The sequence below is a fragment of the Pyxicephalus adspersus genome, chromosome 7, assembly GCF_032062135.1.
Source record: "Pyxicephalus adspersus chromosome 7, UCB_Pads_2.0, whole genome shotgun sequence".
Classification (NCBI taxonomy): Eukaryota; Metazoa; Chordata; class Amphibia; order Anura; family Pyxicephalidae; genus Pyxicephalus; species Pyxicephalus adspersus.
Window position 1 is genome coordinate 25,242,105 of NC_092864.1, and position 19,972 is coordinate 25,262,076.

At 44.6% G+C, this 19,972-nt stretch overlaps 1 protein-coding gene across 3 annotated transcripts; it reads right to left on the reverse strand.

Annotated features, from left to right (window-relative positions):
- Nucleotides 1-55: 55 nt before the first annotated feature.
- On the reverse strand, nt 56-15,707 carry PARP9 (poly(ADP-ribose) polymerase family member 9). Of its 3 annotated transcripts, none has more exons than XM_072417868.1 (9): nt 15,490-15,707; nt 13,718-14,629; nt 9,074-9,313; nt 6,040-6,255; nt 5,497-5,560; nt 3,949-4,500; nt 2,753-2,895; nt 2,341-2,500; nt 58-1,644 (listed from the first exon to the last, which is right to left on the reverse strand). In XM_072417868.1, exons 1-9 carry the CDS (start codon nt 15,697-15,699, stop codon nt 1,337-1,339), a joined length of 2,805 nt encoding a protein of 934 aa, XP_072273969.1. In that variant the 5' UTR covers nt 15,700-15,707; the 3' UTR covers nt 58-1,336. The 3 variants fall into 3 exon arrangements, with proteins under 3 accessions (XP_072273971.1, XP_072273969.1, XP_072273970.1); XM_072417869.1 differs by having other exon boundaries at nt 65-1,644; nt 15,392-15,530; XM_072417870.1 differs by lacking the exon at nt 9,074-9,313 and having other exon boundaries at nt 56-1,644.
- Between the last annotated feature and the right edge of the window lie 4,265 nt (nt 15,708-19,972).

Consider the following 19,972-nt stretch of genomic DNA (forward strand, 5'->3'; position numbering starts at 1 on the left):
AAATGAGTGGCCGAGTCACAGGACTGGGGGGGCTCGGCTCATATTCTTACTGCCCTGAAGGATGGGAAAATGGGTGATGGTGGGGAGAGCAGAGGCCCTAGGAATCTTCGTGCGTGGGGAAAGCAGAGGATGAAAGAATGGGAGATTAAATTTCTTTGTAGAAAATTGTGCGACTATTGGAAATGAATACAGCCGTACCCGGGGAGGGGGAGAGTTGGGGAGTATTAATACGAATTGTTTGAATAAATCATCTTTATTCGTATACAGATATTTATACATAAATCTAATAAAATCTCCTATGATAGTTACCCATCAGTGAATGCTACCACCCCCCTGTTACTGAGACTCCCCAAATCCTTTGCTTAGTGCAGGACTTCTGCTCTCTTGCATTGTTGGTGATGTCACCGGACTAAAGGAGAAGCGAGGGGTCAGTAAATGCTCACCTGCCGGGATGGGGGGTCCACACTATTGGGGTTGTTTTTGACTCTGGAGTTCAGCTTTAAACTGCACAATTTCTATCATTTACTAAGCACGAAAAAGCCAAAAATTCTTACCCTGGTCAAGCTACAGAAAACCCGGTATTTCTGGTATCTGACCCGGATAAGGCACAATATTGAGAATTGATGGCACCTCCACCCTCTGAACCTCAGCAGCCTGTTTGTTAGGGTAGAACTCGGGGCTGTGGGTTTATAAAGCCTCTGCAGTTGAATTCCCTTTGTGAAGGGTGAAAGTGATTTTCACATCGCTGCACTTTAAAACACCACTAATCCTGCCCACTCCTCTCCGCCCTGACCATTTACTAGGCACCTAATGCAGAATTTATTACTCTGATTGGCCAAGGAAAGAAGAGGACATTCACTTAAACTTTTATCTACAAATATCAACTTTAAGAAGGAATTCCAGCCACACGAGGGGGGGGGGGGGCGGTGTTATTGAGTGGAGAGAAAATTCCTCCATTTTACTGTTGTCCCCACTGCATGAATTGCACGGACAGGAAATGAGGATATTCTCCCTCCAAGGATACAATAAAATGCAGGCTGAGGCTCTAACCCTCCATGATGGCAGAAAGCAATAAAGTGGACCTGTCTTGGTTGGTGAATGCCCCTGTGGGGTTGGTGAGGCACTGAAGGACTCATTCACAAGGTGGTGCCATGGAGGACTCTGAAGGTACAATGAAATAATAATAGGGTGGGAGGTCTCTATAGGTCACATGACCGGCTCTTCTCCAATCACAATACTTTTTGCTGAATCTCATCGGGCTGGATGGGCAGTACTGGGTGCATAATAAGGGGCAGATAGTGATACCCCCCCCCCTATACACAAAGATGGGAGGAGTTTATCGCCTGCAGGTGAACAGATTCAGAGGATTTGCTTGGAAGCTGTCAGGTATGACATAAACTGACGCAGATATGCTGGAATTTACCACACTGTCACACAAATCCAAAACATCGGTGGCTTCGGGTTGAGAATTTGGCTTCTGGAAAACCAGACCCGGTGAATCTTTATAGCCTGATGTTGGGCTGTCAACCAGAACTTCAGCCTGGAAGATATAGAGGAGGGCATTATCATCCTGTGGGGTTTGGAAGCAGTCCAGAGCCCTCCTTGGGCTGTCTGTGAAATAAATCCCCGGCCCATACTTTGGATCTGAGGAGAAAAGAACAATTATCTGTAGATTTCTAAAGTGACAGAGCAGGGAGTATGCTGAGAAGGTTCTGGAAAGTTCTATATACTGGGGTGGTGGGGGGTTAGCATGCACTGCACTCATCCATCACCCCCTCAGAAAACGAGAGTTATCAAACCAAGCTCATTTCCTTCAATTGAACTACTGGACCCCCCAGAATATCACAAACCAGTCGCCATTGTAACCAGGGGAATATTAATGTGATCTATGTTTGAGCTCCTCCCACTCTGTATATTGCCCCTTTTACCATCAGTGACAGCTTGTGAATGGGGCCCTCGTGAACATTCTGAGGCCTGCAGTTTGGGTTTGGAGTCTCCCCAGTGACCCAAAAATGAGGGGATAATATGGCCATTCTAGAACCTTCCCAAGGGAGGCCTCACATTCCTGATCGTTGGAAGTCCACGTGGGCTCCGTGAGCAGCTTCTGCCCATTATTTTCCAGCACCATGTGGCCATCAGTTTCCTGCTCTGCTGCAGCTCTCAGAGCCAACCACCACCATGCTTCACAGTAGGGATGCTAGGCCTCTGTTTATAGACCAAGTGGTCCCAACAGTGAATTTGTTGGTGCAGTAAAAATTACACATTTTGGCACGGGGGGAATATAGTCATACAAGTCCAGCTGTACCCATCCTGTTCAGCACCCATGTGATGAGCACTAACCTTTTGGATTGCAGAAAATCCTCTGAAAGCCAAAATCACAGATATATTCAGTGAATTGCCTGGGCACCAGCTGGTATACGTTGCAAGTCTTTCTGAATGGTTTTGTCTCTTTTTTGTACTGGAAGATTTCTTCTAGATATTTGTTGTAAATCTTCTCCATCTGGTGAATGATACAGGGAATATATCATGTGTATATGAAGCATTTATTACATAACAAACGGCAGAGCACTTTGCAAGAGAGGGTTATCCCGGCCATATCTGCCTCCTTATTGACTACCTCTTACTGACCCACCAATAGCATTGAAGTCTATGCTCTGACTCATGTGAGAACATTGCAGCTTGAGCTATTCAGTTCTGTAAACAACAGTGTTACCCATCATTCTCACTCCAAACATCTGCATCCATTCATTACCTTGACCAGTGTAAGTTTCTCTTTTTTTAGTTTGCTAGCATTCAGCTGAAATTCCTGGGTCTTAGGATCCACGGAAGTGATACAAGGGAGCCAATATTCAGGACGGCACCTCCTCTGGCCATTCAGGGCATTGTCACATATGGCTGCAGGTAAAAAACATCATCAGTGAGGTTCACGTATAGGTTGGTCATAGGTAGGTGACGCTCCATCCACCACTATCAAGGAGAGGTCTACTTGTCCCAGCAGTAAAGTGACCACCAGGTCTGACCCCTATTTACCCCCGAACTTCTCCCCCTTCTAGATCTTCAGAATTATAAAGTTTTAATTTGTAGCTTTTATAATTCCTAGAGTGCCCCCAGCTCACTTCCCTTTGATGTCAACATTTCTGCGTCCAGAACTACATCTCCCAACAGCTTATTTCCTGCACATTGTGTTGAAGCTGATGGGAGTCAAGGCTGCAGCATTGGTTTGTAATAGAACAAAATGCGTGCATGGAATGCGCCTGGCTGTGGAATATCAATCATTTAAAGACACAGCGGGGGGGGGGGGGGTTTGGCGGAGAACTGCATGTAAGCAATGAAAAGGGTATAGAGATATGGAGCTGTTTTGTAGTCCAGCAGGGGGGAAACTGGACAGGGCCAAGGAAGAGGTAAAGAGCTCACTTTCTGATAGATTAAAATAAATTCTTTGCATTATTTTTGGAGACAAACCGTGGAAAATGTGAATTTATTTGGGGACATTAAAGTGTTTTTGTTGTTTTTTTACCCTTTGCTTTATTCCCTCTCAGAGAAGGGAGCGACGGAGATCTTCTGAATGATCAGATCTGCTATGCTTTTATGCAAAGCTCCCAAATGTTTAGTTTTTACCCGGACCACCTTGGCCACACCCAGTACATACCCTGCCCATTTGACCACACCCACAGTCCCCTTTTGGCATTTTGAAGTATTCCCATCCAATATCTGTGCAATGTGTGGATCTGGGATACTTACAGGAGCTTTGTAGGGGATAATGAATTCTCGTTGTCACCAGAAATGTCTGTCCAATTTCTGCCAGTCATGTGGGGTGACAGCAGAATGTGGGGCGCTAGCTGTGTGTTTAGATGATGTTTGTGTTGGGCCCTCAATGGTTCCCTGAGACCCCCCTCAAACCCTGAGACATTGTCCGGGACACAGAAATCCTGTATTTGTTCTACTCACTTCGTCTGTGCAGCTGATATTCCCCGTCCTTCCCCGTTGCCCTGAGGCTCTTTATATGGATTGTGTGACATGGTTCTGATTCCAGCACAGTGTCACTTTGCCTCACAAACACTTTCTCAAGCTCTCGGTTGGCTTTGGCTGAATATCTGAAAGTTCCGCCACTATTTTCATAAAACCACATTACAGCAGCCCCCAGCAGCTCCTCCTCTAGGGCCACAGCGTGATCTTTCTGTACATCTAGGAGAAGCCGCTCCACCTGTATGGCAGCCTTGACCCTGTCCTGAGGCCGACCATCGATCTTCACACTGGACGAGCCATTGCTCAGAATCTCCTCCATGGAAACATTTGGAAAGTCGGGAGATGAGAGGATATCGTGGGCTGCCCTGCCTAGCAGAAGAATGAGGTTGTTCTGTATGGAGATGCTGTGAAAATGGAGAATTTGCTCCAACCAGGCCGTAGCCTCCTCAACATCTTCATTGCTGGGCCCTTTAATGATCAAACAAGGAACATCAAGGAGTTCTGGAGATTTATCATGAAAATCAGGACTGGGATCTGCGGGAAGAAATCACTGCAATATAACAACCAGATCATGGAAGACTCCAGCAAACCCCCCATATTTCCAGCAAGAGGGAACCGAGCATTTTGGCTGCTGACTAAACCTCAGGATTCAGTAGATGTGCAACACTTAGCATCCCACTAACCCCACTCTGTTCTCTATAATGTACCATGAATGCTGCAGTCAGACCTATACATCCCACCCACCTAACTACCAACCTATCTGATACACAGCCTTCCCACCTACCTACCTGATACACAAACCCCTCCACAGTTCTTGTCTCACTTACCTTTCTGACCTGGTAGATAAATACCCCCCTAGCCGCTCTCTTTGCTGCTTCAATGACCTACTGATGCCTTCCTCACTCATAACCTCATCACACGCACAGCTCCAAGACTTTTCTAGAGCTGCCCCCACTCTCTGGAATGGACTTCCTCATCCTATTCAGCTTGCTTCTACTTTCTGCTCATTTAAAAGAACCCCTAAAACCCAACACTTCAACCTTACTTACCCATGTTCTGTCTCTTAAAACCCTCACTACTTTCAACCATTCCTTATCTCCCCTCCTATTATTTGTGTTACTTCCCCACCTCCTAGATTGCAAGCTCTTTGGGGCTTACAATCTCCTCCTCCTGTGTCATTGCAGCCCCTATGTATTGTTCATTGCTGTGGTATATATGGGTGCTTTATATATGAAGATAGTAATAATGCAGACAATCTTTATGGAATCATTTTATCTGTATGAACAGTGATGAGGGCTGATAAAACATCTGATTGAGGAATAGAACACAACCGGGCAATTCACTGTAGTGTAGACAGAGGGCTCCCCACCAACTGACCCCCCCCCCCAAAGGCCGGGGATATGTCTCCCATGTGACCAATACTGAGGAGGAGGAGGATGAAGCCGATATTATCCTTTGGATCCGGTCACTGTGCTGCTTATAATAGACATACAAATTACAGATCACATTCTGCAAACAATCTACTCTCACCTCTTTGCTCCATGGGGGCCTCCATATTGTGGGCTCTGTGGAGGTTCATCTGCTCCTGAAAAGCCTTCAAATAAAACAAATAATAAATATTAGATCTTAATACAGTACAGCAGAGCTCCGCATAGGAGAAGGAAAAGCAGCACAAAGAGCCAATGAGGTGTGCTGCAGTGGAAGAAGCATGGTGATTGGAGGAGAGCACAAAGTGACAGGGAGATGATCTCATCAGTCTGCTTTTACTTCCCTCACTGCCAGAGTTGCTGAACTGAGTAATCAGTTGTCCTGCCAGGCAGAGCTGAGTGTTTTACAGTTCAGATATAAAAGGTCTCCTTGGAGCTGTAAACCCCCTCATCAGGCTGTTTCTGTAATTATGGGGGGGGGGACCCAATGATTGGTGAAGCTGCTGACAGGTTCTCTTTATAAAATAAATCAAAATGACTTGGACATGGAAATTGTTTGGGACTGGAAAATCTCCAGCTGAGCTTCTCTAACAGTTACACATCATGCAGATTGATTACCACAGATTTTTGTATTCACCAATCTCACCTGCTGGCTGTCCCGGTCCTGAGGAAAAATCACAAAATTCACTTCCAACGTGCTCTGGTTCTTTCTGGCAAAGTTTATCACGGTCTCTGTCATGATTCTGGCCACATCCTGCTTGGAGAGGCCAATATTTCCCGTCCCCAATGCAGGAAATGAGATGGAGGGACTGTTATGTGTGTGTGCTGATTGAAGACAGTCCCAGGTCACAGCACCCAAAACCTGCAATAAGAAATCAGGCTTGCAATGTCCAGATATCAAAGAAATCCCAGTGGGAGCAAAGAGATCCATGATAGCGGACCTGAAATCCATCCCTGACCAATGGAAGGTGGGAAACATCCCACTGGTGAATAATCTTTGTCACTGTAGATGAACTTCAGATTGTTTGACCTTCTAACCCTTCCCAGAATATTGGGCAGCAGTAAATGCTTTTCTGAGACCATTGGTAATTTTTTTCCTCCTTGGCATTGTTGTAACGCAACTAAATGCTGTTGACCAGCAAACTGCTAATAAAGGGCGTCACACTGGCTGATGATCAATTATTAAATGCATCTGATGAGCAGCTCCTGGCTGCTACTTTTCCTCATTTCCTCACACACAGCTTCTGACTTAATAAAATATAGGTATAAATAATGAAACGCTGTGATATATGTTTTGTGTTGTCCAGGATTTACTTTAGGACCAGCTCAGGACCAGATGACCTTTTATTGTGTTCTGATACACAAAACCTTGCAATTCAAAATCTTTTTCTCATGACTGTATAATAAATCTGAACTCTGAGCACAAAAAACTTCATTTATAATCCTCAGCAGCCACAAAAGATAGATATCCACTTTGGGAGCACCCAATTCCCCCGGGCGACTCGACATCACTCAACATTAATATTATTATTATTATTATTAAACAGGATTTATATAGCGCCATTATACTATGCAGTGCTGTACATTAAACAGGGGTTGCAAATGACAGACAGATACAGACAGTGACAAAGGAGGGAGGGAAGAACCCTGCCCTGAAGAGCTTACAATCTAAGAGGTGGGAAAGCAGCATACAACAGGAGGGGGATATGGATGAGTGAGTGATTAGTGACAGTCAGGAGACAGAAGAAATGTAGGTGAGGTTGAAGTGTTGGGTATGATTAATTTAGTATTTTTAAATGTCAAAATCAGTACATTTGACATTAAAAAATACTTCTAATTTTAAATGTCTTGCCCCTCAACGCAAGCACGCCACCCACACACATGTCGCATGCCCGCCCGGCATCTGCATCCCCTAGCCTTGCATCACCAATGTTCACACGTATGCGAGGCTAGGGGGCCGCAGATGCGGGGCATCATTAAGTGGACACAGATCCCGGGTCGGCATCGCTGGAGGGCGCCGCGGGCTTGTGAGAACCAGGTAAGCCCTCAATTCAACCCACAGTGAGCCACACAAGAGCACAAAGTAGGAGCCAAATAGGACGAGATAGACCATTCCAGGAAGTCGGGGCAGCTCTAGAAAAGTCTTGGAAACGTGCATGTGATGAGGTTATGAGTGAGGAAGTCATTAGTAGATCATAGGAGGAGCAAAGAGAGTGGCTAGGTGTGTAGTTTGTCAATCAGGTCAGAATGGTATATGGGACAAGAACTGTGGGGGGATTTGTGTATCAGGTAGGTAGGATGGTAGGAAGGATGTGAATAAGGTAGATGGGTAGGTAGGTAGAGGGGAAGGATGGACAAGTCTGGCTGCAGCATTCATAATAGATTGTAGAGGAGAGAGTCAGGTTAGTGGAATACCAGAGAGGAGGAGGTTACGGTAGTCCAGACAAGAGATGGTAGTACCATGTACAAGGAGATTGGTGGTCCATGGGGACAGGTAGGGGCAGATTTTGAAGATGTTGCTCAGGTGAAAGAGACAGGACCTGGAAATGTTCTGAATATGGGGGTAAATGAGAAGACAGAATCAAAGGTGACACCAAGACAATGTGCCTGAGGGGAGGGCCGAATAACAGTGTTGTTAACAGTTAGGAATATGTCCGGGGGATTTAGAATTTGAGGGGGGGAAGATGATAAATTTGCTTTTAACCAGGTTGAGTTTCAGCAATCGGTCAGACATCCATGATGAAATGGCTGACAGGCAGTATGAGACCTTATCCAGGACTGAGGGAGACAGGTCAGGGGTGGACAGATAAATTTGAGTGTCATCAGCATACAGATGGTACTGCAAGCCAAAGGAGGATATGAGACTACCCAGAGAGGAGGTGTACAGAGAAAAGAGACCGGTCCAAGGACTGGCCCTTGGGGAACACCAACAGGGAGGAGAGTGGGTGAGGAGGAATTACCATTGAAAGAAACTTGAAAGGAGCGGTCAGACAGATAGGAAGCAAACCAAGAGAGAGCAGTGTCACAGATACCAATGGAGAGCATGATTTGGTTTTTTGACACTGTTAATCACCCCCGATTAACAGTGTCAAAAGCAGAGAGAAAAGTTGTCATGTGATTAAGCTCTGAGGAGATCATTGACCACTTTAGTAAGGGCTGTTTTGGTGGAATGGGCAGTTCACCAGATTGGAGAGGGTCAAGGAGAGAGTTGGTGCTCAGGTAATAGGTGAGTGTTTTATAGCCAAGGCGCTCAAGAAGTTTGAAAACGTAATGGAGAAGGAAGATAGGAGGGGGTCTAACGAGGGTTTCTTCAGGATTGAGCTGTACCTAACCTGTGCAGAGAGCAGAGCTGTAGGAGGGGCCCAAAAAGCCCCACCCACTACAAGCTGCCTGCAGAAAACAAGAGGGGGCGGGAACAAGACCGGCCACCCTGCACAAAGACAAAGAACAGCACTGAATGGAAGCTCCTGCACAGAAATCTTGTGAGCTAATTTCCTGTGCCATGCGTGTTACCCTGTCATTACATAGATGTGAATCAGCCTAACAGACATGAGAACCAAGGTTTTACCTAAATCACACTTTATGACAATTATGTTCAGCTACCTGTAGTGCCGGTGCAGCACCACCTCTCATGGTCTATCCCATAGCAGCATCAAATTGAGAAATGGATGGACACTTACCTTCAGAACATGCTGGGGGGTTTTTGTAGAACCAAATGGTAAAATAACATGGTACACAAATTCACAGGGTAGATTATAGCCCCTGGTGGAGATCATGTTGCGCTTCCCACTACTAACATAACTCCTTTTTTTATTAATTTCATTCTGCAGCTCGCGCCCGGCCTTGTTGAGAATTGATTGTGAGATGACTCCATTATCCAGGTGCAGACTGGAGCTGATTGAGTTTACAATAATTTTCGTCTGTAGAGAAATTTTGAAGAGAATTGTGTTAGTGTGGCTGCTGTGTGACTCCATCACAGAGAGAGTTGTATGGACCGGTGATGTATCACTGACTCACCAAATTCTGTCCAGATTAAGGACACTATACTATAAGGCCAGGATCTTCTTTGTATCGCAGTATTGCAGCAAACCAATGCATAGCAATGCCTTATCATGTGCTGCTGCCACAAAATAGGGCCAGGGGGCTGGGCAGTGCTAGGGTATATTGGCAGCTCATTACAAATGAAGGCTGGGGGGTGGGAGTAGGGGAGTATTAGAGTCTCTTACGTATCAATATTAAAAAAAGAAAGAAAGCAAGCACAAAATGATATGGGCAGTACGGTGGCTCAGAGGTTAGCACTCTGACCTTTGCAGTGCTAGGTCCCAGTTCCGACTCTCGGCCAGGACATTATCTGCATGGAGTTTGCAGGTTCACCCTGTGTTTGCATGGGTTTCCTCTGAGTACTCCGGTTGTCTCCCACATCCCAAAGACCCCACAGGTTAACCTCCAGGGTGGTTCATTTTTTTCTTAGGCATAACTCACCAAAATATGTCCAATATTTAATACATGTAATAAATGTAATAATAAACTTTAAATAAAGAACACAAAAATCTGTTAAAACAAGGGTGCATAATTAAATAAAAAATACTAAAACCTGTAATATAACTGTACAGTAGCATATTTAAAATATAATGATTACTTTGTATTGGATTCAATACAGTTATTTTGTATTTAACCACCTGGCCGATAAACCCGACCTTGGTTCGGGTTGATCGATTTTGCAAAAATCGATAAACCCAAACTTTTCTCACTGTCTAAATCCCAATCACTTACCTGGTCCCCGCTGCGATGATCCGTTCTGTCCAGCGTCGATCGAAAAAAAAAAAATACTCACCTTCTCCCCGCAGCTCCTCCGGCGATGTCTTCTGTCTTCTTTTTTCATCCGGCGAGTGCAGTGACGATCACCGGGGTTTCCCGGTGACGTCGCTGCATGCGTCGGTGAGGGCGGGAGGCGGGGCGGGAAATTTAAAATTTTGTATTGAGTTCCTTTGCATTGAACTCAATACAAAAAAGCTGTATTGAGTCCAATACAAAGAAATCCTTATATTATATATATATAATTGTATTATATATATAATATATAAGCTACTGTAAAAGTACATTACATTATACACTATTTTTTTTTAACTTTTTTTTAAAGATTTTTTTTTATGTTTTATAAAAAAAAATGTTATTATTAAATTTATAACATTTTGGACATATTTCGGTGAGTTATGCGGTAAGTAGGTGAATTATAGGTAATTATTGAGTAATTCAGTGAATTATAGCCTACAATCTAAAAAAAAATTTCCATGCAAAAAATTTAACACTTTTTGCATGGAAGTACAGAAGTTTGAAAGAATTAGAATACCCGGCGTTCGCGTCCTTCGGCGATTCCTGATGATGTCCGTGCGTGCGCCCGTCGATGGGGGTCCTAGTGGGAAATTCAAATATTTTGTATTGGATTCAATACAAAGTCCTGTATCCAATCCAATACAAAATAATACAAAATATATTTATGTGGTTTTGTCTATAGGTATGTGACGTTGGACTGTTGGACACTAGAGAGGTGTTTTAGAAAAATATATTACTATACAGTATACCGAATTATCGCATTTTCAGTATTTTTCATTTATTTATGTATTCTTGTTTAAGCTGATTTTTGTGTATTTTATTTACCGTATTTTTCGGACCATAAGACGCACTTTTTTTCCTCCTAAAGTGGGGGGAAAATCAGGGTGCGTCTTATGGTCCGAATGCAGAGGTACAGGGGCATATTTTTTTACTTACCTGTGTCCCCGCCGGTCCCCGGCTGCGCCGATCTCTGCCTGTTCTGAGATCCAGCGTGCGGCACTTGTGCCTGCCCACGAAGGCGGCGCCGATTGATTTGATGAATGCTGATCGGCGCCGCCTTCGTGGGCGGGCACAAGTGCCGCACGCTGGATCTCAGGGGAAATCAAATGAATTTTTTTTTTCTTGTTTTCCCATGCGGAAAACCTGGTGCGTCCTATAGTCCGGAGCGTCTAATGGTCCGAAAAATACGGTAATTTTATTAAAAGTATTTTTTTTTTTTTTACATGATTGTGTGTTTCAAACATATATTCGTGATATCCACTAGAACCCTGTTCGGACATATTTCTGTAAATTCTACAGGTCTACAATTTAAAAAAAAAAATTAATGAAAAACAGTGTACTGCTTTTGGTACAGAAATCTAGACATCAGTGTAATGCCCAGGTGGTAATTCAATACAAAATAATTTGAATTTCCCACACGCACCGACGCAAGCACTGATGCCACTGAGAACTCCCGGTGAACGTCAGCGCATCGTCAGGGGACAGATCGGACGAAGAGAACGCGGCCAGAGGATGGCAGGACACAGGAGGATGCCAATGGGACCAGGTAAGTCTTTATTTTTTTTTGCTACTCTGAGTGTGGCTCAGGGTTACCTCTTTCAGCAGGTTTTTTTTTTTACCCTGGGTCCCCCCAAAATTGACCTTAGACTGTACTAATGACATATGACTATGGTAGGGACATTGGAGTGTGAGCCCGTTCAAGGGACAGCTAGTCACATGACCATGGACTTTGTAAAGTGCTAAATAATATGTTGGCGCTAAAAAAATACTGTGTAATAATAATAATAGGAGCTTTAAGCTCAAAGGAATTTCATCTAGTACAAGAGTGATCCAAATATGTAAACACAGCCACAAAGTGAGCATTGTACGATCTGCCCAATGGCAAAAGGGAGTCAGGAAAATGGGGTCCAATGATTAAAGTTTCTGGCCAGGACAGAACCCCATGCTGCTATAATACAAAGTTTTTCCTTCAAAATGTTGCGTTAATGCACAGCACAGGTGCGATTCCAGCCTCAGGGCCACAACATTAAAGGTATTTTTATTACTGGATTTGTGTACTGCACTGGTGAGTCTTGCAACTCTCAGGTAATAGGGTGTTGTTTGGGTGTGATGGGTGTATGCCGCATATCACCTTTTGTCAAGTTTGTACTGCAGACCAGCACAGCGCTGGAAGATTCCATCCTTTGACCACTATAATTGCCTTTGTACCAACAAGGTGCCAACATTGGCAGCTGTAACATTCAGGATGGGTCCAATTGTACACCTGACCCCCCCATGTGCCACCTCTACTCTAATATTGTCTCCCCAAAATTGTCCCCTGAAGTACCCAGTGCCCCTGGTTTATTTAGAAATGAGGAAATAATAATTTGATTACCTTTCATGTTCACATTAGAATGTGTTTCAATCTTTTCTGCATTTAAAAATGTTATTATTAGGAGGAATGGATTCATTTTTTTCAGATGGTGCTGACAGCATCCAATGGCGGTTTGCTGCCTCAACCTTCTTTATAGATTTGAATGAATACTAATTTTTCAAACAATTGTAAGTGTTGCCAACTTTTGAAGCAAAATCAGGTGTTCTGGAGGACAGGAAAGTAAAAAAAAGTGAAAATAACCCCCACTTTCCCACTGCTTTGCAACCACAAACCAATACATAAACATCTGCAAACTCATGAAATAGCCTTGTGGGTAACACGCATCACTGCTCCCAGGTGCTTGGCGGTTGCAAGTAGGCGCCCAGGACATGAACTTGACATAAATCAGCTTCTTACATTCCAGGTGAATCAAAGCAAAATAGGAGCGTGCACAATGCCAACTTAAACTGAACAGTTACTGGGCTTTACCAAAACCTTCATTGGCACAAAAAGGAGCCTTGCCAGACCAAGAAAGAATGGATGAAGAAATTTCTTCCAGGCTCAAGCAAAGCTGAGACTGCAAGAGAATCATTCACTTGTGTAAAGGTATATGAATGTGTTAGAGCAGAGTTTCCCAACCTTTATAACATAGGGGAACCCTGGCTATAATTACTATAGCCACAGATCACAGTATATTAGTGTGGTGGTCAGTGGTAAGAATTCCTCTTACATTGATTGCCAGTAGGAAGAATGTCACCCTTACAGATAGCCAAAAATATAATTGGTGTCACTAAAACTGACCTGAGAAGCACAGAATGCTCAATGAACCCCAAGCAACTTCTGGAGGAGCCCTGGTGAGACACAATGGACCTGATTTATTAAAGTTCTCCAAGGCTGGAGAAGAAACATTTTTATCAGTGAACCTGTGTGATCCAGCAAACCTTGAAAGGATTTCTTAAAGTAATTTGCTATTTATTAGCAAATGTTTCCAATCCTGGACCAGATTCATTCTAGGTTTGCTGGATTACCCAGCTTCACAGATGAAAGTGTATTTTCTCCAGCCTTGGAGAACTTTAATAAATCTCGGCCACAGTGTTATATGGAGGAGTGGATAGAAGGAGACATACAAGGGACCTGCCTTTTGTTCTTCAATCAGCCCGGATTTCAGGTGAAGTGTAAGGCCCCTGATGGTGATGGACGGTGACTTCTCTAAAGAGGATCTGTGTCGTTTGGCCTTGTTTTTGGGCAAGGAGGATGGTGGTGCAGAACTCTTCATGCTGTGGGTCACTGGCTGGGTTTCATTACTGGCTGTGGCACCACCGAGGGCATCACTTGGTCCAAACACACTTTCACAGGCCGACTTCATGGCTTGGACAGCCAGGTCGTTTTTATTCACCAGTCTAATTTCTTTTTTGAAATAATGGAAACATAAGTGAATGGTATTCACAATAATCTCTGCACACTTTTGCAGAGGAAAATGGAAGATTCCGGAGCTTATGGCTGGGATGGCCACAGATTTGATGTCTCTTTGGGCATTCACATATCTCAGCACATTCTTAATGCACTCGGCAAGCTCAGACTCACATTGTTTAGCTGTGTCACTGTACCACACTGGGCCCACGGCATGGAGGAGACGCTTACAGGGGAGATTGCCGGGGCTTGTCACTGCGAGCTCACCAGTTTTCAGAGATCCTTTGCTGCGAATGAAATCTTTGCTCTCCTTTTCAATGATTGGTCCTCCAGCTTTTACCAGAGCAAGGGCCAGTCCCCCCGCGTGAATAAGGTTTTCATTAGCAGCATTCACCACGATATCGGCGTCTTGCCTGGTCAGGTCATCCTTCCACACACTGACCGTTAATCCCGAAGACATTCCCTTCCTATAAACTATTTCAGGCTGGAAGGAGGCAGCTTGGTGGCCGCTGGATTCTGGGCCCCTAAACTCCATCTCACATTTGAATTTCCGAAGGAAGACATCGGTGATCTGCTCCTTACATTGGACTAGACATCGGCTGTGATTGTCTTCTAGAGGAATCTGCCGGGTGATAAACATCTGCAGAGAAAAGGAGAATCATTAAAATCACCCAACTCTACAACCTCTTCCACCGTCCACGGAACAAGTCCTCTCATCTCTCAAGGCTTTGTTTCATAGAGAAATGTTGGATGCTCAATTACAAGGAGACACCCTGATTACCCGCTTTTGGCAGCAATGGTACCGTTTTTTACTCTACACATTCACCGGCTTGGTACAGGAGATGGTCAGAGACTGCAGACTTGGTACAGGAGACGGTCAGAGACTGCAGACTTGGTACAGGAGACGGTCAGAGACTGCAGACTTGGTACAGGAGACAATCAGAGACTGCAGACTTGGTACAGGAGACGGTCAGAGACTGCAGACTTGGTACAGGTGACAGTCAGAGACTGCAGACATAGTACAAGAGACGGACAGAGACTGCAGACATAATACAGGAGACAGTCAGAGACTGTTTTGGTTAATAGTTCGGTTGGCCGTGTATGCTCCTTGTGTACAGCACTGTGAAGTTCCTGAATGTCAAACATTCAGTAAATATGGTTGGTGATTTTGTGCATTCCAAGCATCAGATGGGGTCAGGGCTGTCCTACCTACAAATATGCCTCCTGCTTCCTACACTTAACCCTTACCTGCATGGTGCCTAAAACACTGCATAGTGCAAAACCCCATGCTAAATTACAAGTAACTTATCCCAAGCCTTCTCCTAAACCCGGCCTTCCAGGTAACTGCCTTACCCCAGCCTTCCAGGTAGGGCGTCTCCCCAGCTACTTCCAAAGAACTCACCAGTTGGGTCTCCAGTGCAGGTGAATGGGGGTGCTTAGAACACCCTGCAGGGTGACTTTTAAGATTTAAGGGTGAGCTGACATGAAGGGGTCACTCACCGTGCTCAGATCAAGGTTTTGGGCACTTCGGGACGATGATTTGAGATTTGGAGGAGGAATTTGCTTTCTGTTTGTCTCCTTCAGCTCCACTCGTGACTGGAAAAAGAAAGGAAAGTGAAAGCGGCAATGAGACGCGGGGGGGAGGGGGGGGCAGCACAATACAGAGAGGAACGAGGGAGAGGCTGGTACACAGATAATAGAGGGCAGCATGGTTGTCATGCCAGGGATCAGGAAATGACTCGCTGTGTACAGTAACATACTACTGCGATACCTGCAATACCCCCAACTGCCACTAAAGAGACTAACAGAATCAAACTGGACAGACACACACAGGCAGATACACATCTTACATACAATTGAGTGTCATCCAGGGGCTGTGTAGCAGCTGGGTGATTGGGTGAGCTGCCAGGCATCCATACACATAACCATAGATCTATGCCAGATACACGCAAGGTGCAATCTCACAAATATTAGTAGCAGATATACAAACCAACCTACAGGCTCTAGAAGTATATTGACAAGGGCTCTAGAACCAGAAGGTCACCTCCTGCTCACCCAATCACCTTTAGACCCAGGGATGGTGGGAGGTCTCCTTCTGCTCACCCACTCACCTGTGGATGAAGGGATAGTCAGAGGTCACTTCCTGTCCACCCAATCACCTGTGGTTTCAGGGATGATGGGGGGTCTCATCCCGCTCACCCAATTACCTATGGACCCAGGGGATGGTGGGAGGTCACCTCCTGCTCTCCCCATCACATGTGGATCCAGGGATGGTTGGAGGTAACTTCCTGATCACCCAATCACCAATGGACTCAGGGATGGTGAGAGGTCACCTCCTGCTCACCAAATCACTTATGGATCCAGGGATGGTGGGAGGTCTCCTTCTGCTCACCCAATCACTTGTAGATCCAGGGATAGTGAGAAATCAGCTCCTGCCCACCCAATCACCCAGGGATGGTGGGAGGTCACCTCCTGCCCACCCAATCACCTATGGACCCAGGGATGGTGGGAGGTCACCTGCTGCTCACCCAATCACCTATGGACCAAGGGATGGTGGGAGGTCTCCTCCTGCTCACCCAATCACCTATAGACCTCTGATATACACTGAAAAATATATTCCAATGGTAGTAAATTTAATAGGTTAAAATTAAAAACTATGTGGCTCAGAGCTGATGTTAAAAAACCATAAAGAACAAGGACATTCCAAAAATATAAAAATGAAAATGAATGAAAACTATAAAGAATATAACAAAAGATGTAAAAAGTAGATAAAATGTGCAAAACTTCAAAATGAAATACAGATTGCAAAGGAAAGTAAGTCAAACTCCCATTTTTTTAAAAAAAATATATTAATAGCAAAAGATTAGATCTGAGCATGTAGGCCCCTGAAACGATGTCTCCCTGGGGTGGTAACTGGAGATAAAGAAAAGGCGGATTTACTAAACACTTTTTTTTTTTTTAGCTCTGTGTACACAAGGAAAAATGGCAGAGCTGAAGTCCAAATTCATAATAGCAATGTCACTGCCTTAAATGGTTTCACAATGGCTCAGAATTGATATGATTGAGAAACAGTTGGGCAAAATTAAGGTTGACAAAGCACCAGGACCCGATAGATTACATCCACATGTCCTCAAAGAGCTGAGCTCAGTTATTTCAAAGCCAATATTTCTAATTTTTAGGGACTCTTTAGTCACTGGCATGGTACCAATCAATTAGTAGAAGACCAATGTGATTCCTATCTTCAAAAAGGGAGCAAAGTCATTACCAGGTAACTACAGACAAGTTAGTTCAATGCCCATAGTTGGAAAGGTCCTAGAGAGTTTGATAAAGAACCACATAGAGGAGTTTCTGCAAGAAAATAATATTATAAGTGACAGTCAGCATGGCTTCAAGAAAGACCAAAATTGTCAAACAAATTTACTCTCTTTTTATGAGGAAGGAAATAAACAGGTAGACCGTGGAGTAGCAGTTGATATAGTGTACTTGGACTTTGCTAAAACATTTGACACTGTACCCCACAGACAGGTAATTTGCAAGTTAGGGTCAATAGGTTTAGAAAAGTCAGTCTGTAAATTGATAGAGAACTGTCTTAAAGGCCGCATCCAGAGAATAGTGAATTTTGATTCATACTCTGGATGGTCTAAGGCGGAGGTTGGCAAACTCCGGCCTTTAGGCCAGATACGGCCCAGCCAGTAGTTTGTTCGAGCCTAACACCCCCTGGCTGATCCGGCCTAATGCGGGCCGCAGGTTGCTGGCCAGATCAGCCAGGGGGTGTTAGGCCGGAACAATCTACCAGAGTGGGAGCCGCCGGAGCCGCATGTGGCTTTTGAGCCTCCTCTTGCTGTGGCTCCCCTATTTCCCACAGCTGGCGTTAACACTTTCACCACCAAGGTAAATAGGGAATGCCCCCTGAAGGGAAATCCATCTCCTCCACAATGCATATGGAGGAGAGGGATTTCCCTTATGGGGGTGTTCCTGGTGGGGGGCAGAGCCATTAAGGCGGGACTCGAGAGAGAGTCCGGCCTAGTGTGCCCCTGCCCGCCCCTGAAATGGCCTAGTGGCCACAAAAGTTTGCCTTCCTCTGGTCTAAGGTTATTAGTGGTGTACCCTGGGGTTGAGTGTTGGGACTTTACTGTTTAAAATCTTTATAAATGATATAGAGTTTGGGATTTAAAGTACCATTTCTGTGTTTGCAGATTACACCAAACTATGTAATGGAATTAGGTCCATGAAATACAAAGGATCTGGAGGTTCTGGTAGATCATAGACTTAATACCAGCATGCAATGCCAAGCTGCAATATCTAAAGCTAGTAAAGTACTTTCTTGTAATAAAAGAGGAATAGACTGCAGAGACATAATCCTGCCCCTGTACAAAGCATTGGTCAGACCACATCTGGAATATGCAGTCCAGTTTTGAGCACCAGTTCACATAGGACATTTTCTGTGAGGATGGAGGAGCTCAGTGTTGAGGAGAGATTAGCTGAACTGAAGTCTCTGGCTGAGGTGACAACCGGCTGCCCTACCAAGGCCCAGCCATAGCTGATATTACATAGTCAGTCAGTTAGGTTGATAAATCCATCAAGTCCAACCACTAGAGAAATAAACATATCCCAGATATAAACTCCTTTGGACATAGCTGATCCAGAAGAAGGCAAAAAAAAACCTTATAAACCCTGTGGTACAACGTTCTCCAACAGGGGAAACAATTTCTTCCTGATCCTGTGAGGCAATCGGATATTCCCTGGATCAGCAGTCTCTAGTATCTTTACTTTAAAGCCTTAATCCCCAATTATATTCTGTGCTTCCAGAAATCATCCAGGTTTTTCTTAAAGCAATCTATAGAAGTGGCTCAAACTACTTCCTGAAGGAGCTGATTCCATATTTTCACAGACCTAGCAGTGAGGAATCCCTTCCTTATCCGGAGCTTAAATTTCTTTTCCTCCGGACGCAGAGAGTGCTCTTTTTGTTCTTTGTAATGATCCCAAAGTTATTAGTTGGGAAGAGAGTTTTCCATATGGACCATTTCTATATTTATTTATGTTGTCAGCCAGTGAGCAGCCAGCTGTGAAGGCAGAGTGGGGGCAGCCATATAAAGCAGGAAACATGTATTGCTTGGATTATCATGTGACTGTGCAGTGATTGGCACAGGCAGTGACCGGTTTGTACATTTGTAATCTTTATGGTCTATTGGTTGGATTGTATTTGATGTCACATATTACAGTTCACTTGTCCTTCCATGCGGTGGCTGGAGTAGTTCTGTTTTCAGGCTGAAAACATTTTCTGAAAATACTGCTTGTATTAAAACCTGTCAGTGTCCTTGTCACTTCCTGTGAGCTGAAACAATAACATGAGCTGTGTTACCTACTAATCCCATCTATCCACCATTATTATTATTATTATTATTATTATTAAGTATTTATATAGTGCTATCATATTACACAGCGCTGTACAAAGTACATAGTCGTGTCACTAACTGTCCCTCAAAGGAGCTCACAATCTAATGTCCCTACTATAGTCATATGTCAATAATGTACCGTATTTTTCGGCGTATAAGACGCACTTTTTCTTCCCCAAAACTGGGGGGGAAAAGTGGGTGCGTCCTATACAGCGAATACAGGTTTAAAAAATAATTAAAACCGGTAACATACTTACCCGATACCGCGATCCCGCGTACTTCTCGTCTTCTCTCCTCTCCTCCTGGCTGCAGCGCGTGTCTCCTCCTTCCTGCAGCCCCAGCGAGGAGAAGCCTGCACACGTGTCCCCGCGATCCCGGAAGCAAGCTGGGAGAGCAAGCGTGCCCCCGCGATCCCGGAAGAAAGCCGGCGGAGAGAAACGTACCGGTAAGTGGGATGGGATGATCAGCAGGGGTTGAATTGGCACAGGGTGATCAGCAGGGGATAAATTGGCACAGAGTGGGGAATTTATCCCCTTCTGATCACTCTGTGCCAATTTATCCCCTGCTGATCACCCTGTGCCAATTCA